At 34.7% G+C, this 9901-nt stretch overlaps 1 protein-coding gene across 1 annotated transcript; it reads left to right on the forward strand.

Moving 5' to 3' along the window:
- The first annotated feature begins 8350 nt into the window (after positions 1-8350).
- LOC128996871 (uncharacterized) lies at positions 8351-9028 on the forward strand. The gene has a single exon (XM_054422393.1). It carries the CDS (start codon positions 8351-8353, stop codon positions 9026-9028), a length of 678 nt encoding a protein of 225 aa, XP_054278368.1.
- The last annotated feature ends 873 nt before the right edge of the window (positions 9029-9901 follow it).

A 9901-nucleotide genomic window follows, 5' to 3' on the forward strand; every position in this document is an offset into this window, starting at 1 on the left:
GTGTGTGAAAATCTTTAGTATTACTGTACTGGCAATTTCCTTATAAAACTAAAAAAAGAAAAAGAAACTGTCCGAATGATGTTGATTAACGGTCCATTAAATAATTCTCCTTTCAAATAAATGGTACAACCCCTAAACTATGAAAGGGTTCAAAAGTTAATAAGATTTTTTTTATTTCCTCGTAACATAGCATAGTTATTCGTACCGCTATCCCATTAATAAGGGTTGTTAGCAAGCTAATGGGAGAAAGTGACTAAGTTTCCAAATACCGTTCATTTGTATATACATGTAGTAACATAAAATATGTTATTTGCCACTTATGAAACTTTTATTTTGATAGAGATTCTGAGTTCTGAAATGTTATTAGTTTTCAACAAAATTCGAATCAAAATAAATATTTATAAACACAAATATAACAATATTGGTTGAATCGCTTATGAAATCTTATTGTATCCTAAATGCAGCTAAGACCAATTACTTAAGTATACGCTGTGTTTATAGTAATTGTTTAACTAATTACTAATTAACGTTTTAATAAAGTCTTACTAAGCTTATAGCTACCTAAAATAATAAACAAAAGCTAAAATTAACAGTTGTCAGTCTACTGCCAAACTAAAATTACCTATTAGCTAGACATGATACAACGATCCCACAAGGACGATAAAGTTTAAATAAACAATATGACGAAATCCGTGTTAGTTATTTGACCAGCAAGTAGGAGTACATTTTATAAAATACACAAACCTCTTATTCAAATATCATTTCCAACTAAAACTTCCTGGATGTGTTGTTGACAATTTTACATTACATACACGTTCTTAGGTGTTAAAAGAAAACGTTGTTTGCATTTTATAAAAAGCAATAAATTTCATTGATTGAATTCTGTTAAACATGATTTTCAGTCACGCCGATGTACTTTTATGCCTGACACAAGTTCTGTCCGTCTGTTCATCCACCAGGGTTGGGAGAAATCACTTCAATTACATGAGGTTTTAATATTTTTAGTAATGATTCAACAAGCTTACAATGTTTTAAAGTATAGTTAAATGAACTTTTAACTCCTTAAGGCTTAGCCAGACACGAAACTATAAAATAACACAAAATAAACAAAGATATTTGATAATGTTACATTAAACGCATGCAATGAATAAAAAAGCTTAATTCAATTTCCAATTACAAAAACTACTCAATGCTGTGTAGTTTAAAATAAAAACTTTCAACAACTTTTTCTTGATAAGGATCAAATTCCATTGGTGACTATATCTAAAAATAAATAATCACAATAAACAAATGCTTATCACGTAAAGACATAATATCTAGTAAAATCTTTGTAATAATCAAACATTGTCCTACTTTTTACTTACTGATTGTTGAGCAGTACCAAATTAATGTGAAAAAATTATGGTTTAATTTTTAGTGATAAATTAATTACTAACCATAAACTATAGCTGCTGGTGAACATGGTTGATATTGTTATGTCCACAAAAGGAAAATCATTAAATTACATCGAATCTTTGACTTCTGGTCCCTAGAAATCAGATCGATTTAAAACAAATGTAAAACCTTTAATCCAAAAAGATCATAGTCGAGAAAATCAACAAGAATACGCTCTTAACGTTCTTTACAGTCTTAGATACTAATTTCCCGCTTATTTGACTGTAACGTTGACACGAATTAACAATATGACATCGCTTTGTGTTCTGCTATAAAGAATATTATTTAATCATTTTAATTTTGCTTGGTAAAAAAGGTGGTGTATTCGGTAGAAGTCAATATTGTTTATCAGCGCTCTCTGTGTGTCGTTCAGTTTATCTATGTTTACTTAAACTCTTTCTAATTTGTAAATAGAATGTTTAGTTTTATTTTATACGATATATTTAAAATTCAGAAGGGCTGAGTAGAAAGGAACTAAATCAATTAAGTGCAAAACAAAATGTCTGAATTGGTATATGATCTTAGCGCATTATGATTCTTTTACATTGTAATTAGGACTCTTAAAATAAATTATTAATTACTTTTAACTTATTAATTTATTATAATTAAGATATTTTTAAGGGAAAGCGTCTAAAAAGTGACGTCTACGAATAAAAGACCTTAGTCAAATAATTGTTCGAAATATTGACCGCAATCCATTAACTGTCCAAACTGTTTGCCATCATAATAGTCTCGATATACAACGCTCGTGGCCCGCCAGTAAAACAAACAGGCGGCCGCGACTCTTCAAACACTATTTTATGAAGTATTTTCAAGTTCTCAGATTTGTCTTGAAATCACAAATTAAATTATCAAGAACCAATATATTGATAAAATAATTTAGTTGCACATTGTTATTTCACAATCTATTTAGTTCAAATCATTGTTTAAGGGGAATATAGTGTACGAAAAAGTGTCTCCACACAAATTATATGAACTTTAAATTTATCATTCAATGAAATATTACATGATATTATACATAAATAAATAAACTAAAGAACTAACGATTTGTGTTTTAAATATATTTTTATAAAATATGTTATTATAGTATAATCTTGTATGTGATAAATATTTCTGTTTTTAAGACTAATAATCCAATGTGCATTTAACTAGTTAATAATTATTTGATTTTGTTTTAAATAGATACGTCCGTCCACTCATACAATCTGTCAACGCTAGTGGAAGAACACATATTTTCGTATGGTTAGGTTTATGTACATTTCAGTACAAACCCCTTGAAAATATGTGATAAGAAAAATATGGATTCAGTTATACAATCTACCCAAAGAGTCCAAAATATCTCTACTCTGGTTAAAACTTTGCCAAGCTAATTTGATATGTAATACTACAATAATATAACAAAAACAAATATTTGAAATTGTTATTTTAATATTTTTGTTGCAAAAAAAAATAGCTTAACATGTCCAACAGCATATAATTTTAAAGGTATGTAGGCTAAATCAAACTCAATTTTAAAATTTGAACCTTATCCGTTACTCTTTTCGCATTCAAGATGCCAAATAACCACGGGTTTTGCCTTAATATATATAGAACACAAGTTATTTGTAAACATAATGAGTCAAAACGACGAAGAGATACCATTGGCACTGCAAACTATTTACATGCTTTGTATAAGAGTAAAACATGTTTTAGTTGGTAACTCGAAAGCTAATAGATAAATGGATGAAGTAGAATTTTAAAAGCGAGCTGGTTGGAATTGTATAATACCTTTGACATTTTATACAATTTAACATATTAAGCTATAATTTGCTTTTTTTTAGTTTTGACTACGTGATTATTTTCAAAACATATTTTATTCTGAAAAGCTTATTTTATGATATTATTGAAATATTGCATATCAAATTAAAGCAAGGCTCATTAGGTATGCAAGATCTTTATCAGATAAGAGTTATCTAAATTCCTAGAAAATACAAAGTGTTTCCAAATTGTTTCGACATATTTTGTGTACATGGTCCTTGGGCTAAGATACACATAAAATGTCATGTAAGTATGGGTCTATAATGCCTAGATTTATGCCAGTCGGTTTTACATATTAGGCATTTTCAAGGTATAAATTTCAAGATTTGTATAAAAAATTAATTTTAAGCTCTATGCATTTAAACTACATGCGTTTAGAAGGTAAAAAGAGCTTTAAAATTGTTGGTTCCAATATCTGAAGCCATTTTAATATGGTGGCCATATCATGTCGTTAATGCAAAATTTCACAAAACCCATAAATATTTAAAACACTGTTTCTACAATCAAAAGATAGAGGATATCAATGCAAATCAAATGAGGCCTTGTTTGTTAAAATGACAAACAACTGGGTTATCAGTTTTTTTCTACATTCGGTTTCGTAATTTAATAGAAATTAATGGAATTCCAATTAAATTGCGTAACTGAAAGTAAAAATAAACTCGGTTGTTTGACATCTGATTTGAGCAAACAAGGTATCATGTGATTTGGACCTAAACTATCAGTTTTCTTTTTCATAAAACGAATTTTTAAATATTTACGGTTTTTATTAAATTTGACATTAACGATATAAAATGGCCGCCATATTGAAATGACTGAAGATGTTTGAACCAACAGTTTTTAAACTCTTTTTACCGTCTAAACTTCACGTTTATACAAATTCATATATTTATATCTTGAAAATGCCTAAGATATAAAATAATAAAAAAAAAACCACAAACAGACCCACAGAAATCAAGACATTTTAGACCCATACTCAAGTGGCATTTTATGTTTGTCTTAGTCCAAAGAACAAGTCCAAAAAAAATCCAGACAATTTGGTAACACCCTGCATAGGGTATTATAACAGTAGCAATTAAAACAAAATTTTAAAAGGAATAATAATAGATATCTCACCATTGAGCCAAAAACGGGTTTTCTGAAATAAATAGCGGACATCTTACGTGATTTACCCTGTATAAACATTTGAACGAATATTGATTTTGACCTTTGAGCTTTGACACCAAAATAAAAAAAAAAATGGTCGCGGGTCTACGTCTTACTACGCGCAGCAGCTACTGTTCTAAAGGGAAAATTTGCTATAACTGTAAATTTAAAACTCCCATGTTATTCTTAAGGAGAATAAGTTAACTCTGGTTGTTTGCCTGTTAACGGAAATAGTTTAACCAGGTTTTACAAATTAGTTTATTTAAAAATCAGCCATTAAAATTTCACAAAAACACATTTTCTTTACCTTTCCTTTTAGCAGCTAACTAAAGTACTCATCTAAATGCTATGTAAATAGGCAGTAAGGCAGTGTAACTACACACTTTATTCGAGTTGAAATTTTTATTAGCAAAGTTGCTCATGTCTTTTCCACGAAACACTGAGAAATAAGGACATTAATACGTTACCAACAGGTATACACACACAAATACAGAATTGAATTAGGGGATTTGCTACGCTTTAACCAAAGCAAGTTACAAACAATATATAATTATTTGAAAGTTTTGATAGTGTCATAAAATGTTATGATAATCGTTTTTATAAATAAGTAAATAAATATGTAGCGTCAGCTGATGACGTTGTCATAGCAACCAATTATGATTTGACTTAGTCAGATTTTTGTTTTCTACAGGATTGTACACAACTTAACTCTTATATTAAAATACTTTTCTATTACTTATTTGGTCGTAGTTTATTTGATGTACACAAACAACCACGACCAAAATGGTGACCCCGACTAAAACCGTTATCTAAAGACTTATTTTCTTTGAAGAGTTTAAATCTTTTGTGTTTCCTCCTTCGAACGATGTCATTAGAAGACCTGCAGACTCAACTCGCCGAACTTAGAACTGCGAATGAAGAACTGCGTCAACGGATTGGACAATCCAGCACTTCTCAAAACATGTCGGTCAACAGAGTAGCCGTCAAACTTCCGCCCTTTTGGCCTGAAAGACCAAGTCTGTGGTTCTGTCAAGTTGACTCGCAATTTCTTATTTCTGGAATTACCAACGACGACACCAAGTTTCACTACGTGGTCTCGCAATTGAAGAAAGGAATTGCTGCTGAAGTCGAAGACATCATAACAAACCCTCCTCAAGGCGACAAATACGGACATCTAAAAAAGAAACTGATTGAACGCCTCTCTGCATCCAGAGCAACGTGTGCGGCGGCTGCTGAGTGAAGAGGACCTTGGAGACCGCAAGCCTTCTCAGTTTTTGAGGCATCTTAGGTCTCTTGTGGGCTCGACTCCCCTTCAAGACAACATGCTTCGTCAACTGTGGCTCAGACGACTCCCTCCTCATTCACAAGCCATATTGAATACGCAACTTAAGCTCTCCTTGGACAAACTGGCAGAACTGGCTGATAAGATCATGGAGGTGGCTGACATTCCTTCAACACCTGGTTTTTGCGAAGTCTCTTCAGGTAACGCTTCTTTATTAAATGCAATAGAATCCCTCTCTAAACAAGTTCAAGGATTATCAGAAACCAGAGTACGAGATACACAAGTGAGACCTAGGGGTCGTTCCCAGTCTCGTGGTAGATCAGGAAACGAGCCTAATCCCTCTAAGAACTGGTGCTGGTACCATAGAAAATTCAAAAACAATGCTACCAAATGTCTTTCTCCATGCTCTTTTCAGGGAAACCTCAGAAACAATCCGTAGAGGCCGCAACGGATTGTTCAAATGCTGGCGGCCGTCTCTTTGTGATGGACAGAAATTAACGAACTAGGTTCCTTGTCGACACCGGGTCTGATGTGTCGTGTTATCCTAAACGCCTTATCAAATATAAACGCTTTCCTACTAGCTATTCACTATGTGCTGCCAATAACAGTGAAATAAAGACTAATGGTACCATGCCTCTCACCCTTAATTTAGGCCTTAGACGTAATTTCCCTTGGAGTCTAGTGGTAGCGGATGTTTCAATACCTATATTAGGTTCAGACTTCCTTTCACACTATCACTTATTACCCGATTGCAAGATGAAATGTTTGGTTGACAAGAAAACGGGATTGAATGCCGAGGGAATAGTTTCTAACAACAATCAAACTAGTATTAAAGTTATATCTTTCTCCTCGCCATTGGCAGAAGTTTTTTCTGAACTCCTTGATATTATTCGTCCTCCAGGCTTACCTCGTGCTGTGAAACATAAAACAGTTCATCATATAAATGTTACACCTGGTCCTCCTATTCACTGTCGACCACGTCGCTTACATCCTCAAAAACTGAAAGCTGCCCGGAAAGAATTTGAGGAGATGGTTAAGCTTGGTATTGCTCGACCCTCTGAAAGCCCCTGGTCCTCGCCTTTGCACATGGTGCCAAAAGGTGAAAATGGATGGTGTCCTTGCGGTGGTTACCGCGCTTTAAATGCTTGTACTGTTCCTGACAGATACCCTGTACCACATATTCAGGATTTCTCGTTCAATTTAGCAGGCTGTACACATTTCTCTGCCATTGATTTGACCAAGGCTTACCACCAAATTCCCGTCCACGAAGATGACATCCAAAAGCAGCAATCACCACTCCATTTGGGTTGTTTGAATTTCCATTCATGACTTTTGGCTTGCGCAACGCGGGTCAAACATTTCAAAGATTTATAGATGAAGTTATTCATGGCCTTGGCTTTTGTTATGCATATATTGACGACATTTTAGTATTTTCCCAGTCTGAAGAAATACATAAAGAACACCTAAGAATGTTGTTTGAACGACTTTCTGACTATGGAGTAGTTGTAAATCCATCTAAATGTGTAATTGGTGTACCAGTACCTGTGCCCTGGACTCCAGAGACAGAAGAAGCTTTCCAAGCATGCAAGGCTAGCTTATCATCAGCAACACTATTGTTTCATCCTAAACATGATGCTCCTCTTGGTCTCTTTACAGACGCCTCTGGAGTAAGTGTATGTGCTTGCCTCCAACAGTTTGTCGATGACTCTTGGCAACCTCTAGGTTTTTTCTCCAAGAAATTATCATCCAAACAGTGCATCTGGCCTGCATACTACAGAGAACTCCTCGCTATTTATGAAGCTGTGCAGCATTTCCGTCATCTCTTGGAAACAACTTCTTTCACTATATTCACAGATCATAATCCACTTATTTATGCCTTTCAACAGCGCCGTGACAAGTTGCCTCCAGCTCAGTTGCGCCAGCTTTCATTTATCTCTGAGTTTTTGACAGACATAAAGCACATCAGTGGCTCAGAAAATATAGTTGCTGATGCTTTTTCACGTGTGAAGCCATTTCAACTGTTTTAGATCATGAATCCTTAGCCAAGTCGCAAGAGTCAGACGAAGAACTTCAAAATCCCATCTCAAAAAGTACTACGTCTCTTAGATTGGAGAAAGTTCCAATTCCTGGAACCCAATTGAGCCTTATCTGTGACACCTCAACAGGAACTCCTAGACCCTTTGTGCCATCAGAACTGCGACGTAGAGTTTTCGACCAGTTCCACAAGCTGAGTCATCCTGGAATACGTGCCACAACAAAGCTTATCTGCGATCGTTTTGTCTGGCCTTCCATTCGTAAGGATTGCCACAAACGGACTCAATCTTGCCTCTCATGCCAAAGATCTAAGATAACTAGACATGTGTCTACCCCTCTTGGTGATTTTCATACACCTACAGAACGTTTTCCCCATGTTCACATTGACCTAATTGGCCCACTTCCCTTATCAATGTCTTCGAGGTACTGTCTAACTATCATAGATAGATTTACTCGTTGGCCTGAAATTTGTCCTATTGATCAAATAACTGCCTAATCTGTTACTCGACCGTTTGTCTCTACTTGGATAGCTCGATTTGGATGCCCACAAAAGTTGACATGTGATTGTGGACCCCAGTTCACATCGACTTTGTTTAAAACCTAGCGCGACAGTTGGGCATAAAGCTCCAGTTCACTACCAGCTGGCATCCACAAGCCAGTATGATTGAAAGACTCCACCGCCAGTTGAAAGCTGCTATAATGGCTCATAGCAAATCAGACTGGACCGAAGTACTGCCCTTTGTCCTTCTCGGAATAAGATCTGCTTTCAAGGAGGACATCACTGCTTCATCAGCTGAACTAGTGTACGGAGAACCACTGCGTCTTCCGGGAGAGTTTTTCATAGTACCTTCTCACGAGAGCAACGAGCCACAAGGATTGGTATCAGGCCTGCGTAAGCATATGAATCGACTAAGACCTACACCCACATCACGCCACATTAAACCAGGGTCGTTTGTGTTCAAGAACCTAAGCACTTGTGACTTTGTATTTCTTCGACAGGACTGTTTAAGGGAATCTTTACAGGCCCCATATTCTGGTCCTTACAAGGTCATATGCCGTGACGAAAAGACAATTACCATCATTGTAAGAGGCCAAGAAACTAAGGTATCTTTGGACAGGGTCAAACCAGCCTATATTTTTGCCGGCGAAAATCCTATTCCTGAGTCCACGAAACGTTTGGTGCCGACTGGACAAGCAGAGGAAACCTCAAAACTACCACCATATTGTCAAACTCCATCTACGAAGTCTTATACAACTCGTTCTGGAAGACAAATCCGACCACGGGTTACTTTTCAGAATGATGTATGGATTCCTTTTCTCCGTGGGGGGCTGGTGTAGCGTCAGCTGATGACCTTGTCATAGCAACCAATTATGATTTGATTTAGTCTGGTTTTTGTTTTTCTACAGGATTGTGCACAACATTTAACTCTTATTTTAAAATACTTTTCTATTACTTATTTGGTCGTAATTTATTTGATGTACACAAACAACCACGACCAAAAATATACAGTCCACAAAACATTTATACATACGTTAACAACACCAAGCTTTAAAATTCATGATGGTTTGCTAAATAACGTTCAATAATGTTTTATCATTGCATATCATAAACTAACGTTTTGGAGTCCATACAGAAAACGCAAAACTATACAGTTAGACATCAATAAAATTTATTAAGAAATAAGGTGCAGCACTAACGATAACTATAGTTGTAAATAGTGATGTGTTTGTACGTAAAAATGATTCTTACTGCTACCACCGGTTCTAAGGAAAAGTAGCAGTACCATAAACCAACGTTTACTTTTAAGAAAAGAACTATAGTACTTACGACCAATTGAAACGGTCCTTCTAATCAAACTGTATTATAGGTGTTAATTCGTTGGCAAATATATAAATAAATAAATACACAGGCCACAAAACATGTAACATGTAACGTTAACAACGTAAAGCTTTAAAAACTCACTATGGTTTGCTCAAAAAACTTTCACTTGATGTGGTGCAGTACCGAATTTATTAATCTCCCTTGGTTTTAAATTTTTTTAAGTTTTCGAAAATCAAAGTTATTTTCCATTAATATGATTATTTGTAAACAACTTTTACAATGTTAACATATCAATGACAGTTTGAATAAACCACGTTTATCCAAACAAAGGTTTCTTATTTAAAATATTACGTAATCTCTAAACGATAATCGGTACATATATCTAGCAA

Source organism: Macrosteles quadrilineatus, unplaced genomic scaffold (assembly GCF_028750875.1).
Source record: "Macrosteles quadrilineatus isolate MER2022 unplaced genomic scaffold, UCM_ALF_1.0 Scaffold_1__1_contigs__length_201487025, whole genome shotgun sequence".
In the NCBI taxonomy this organism is placed as follows: Eukaryota; Metazoa; Arthropoda; class Insecta; order Hemiptera; family Cicadellidae; genus Macrosteles; species Macrosteles quadrilineatus.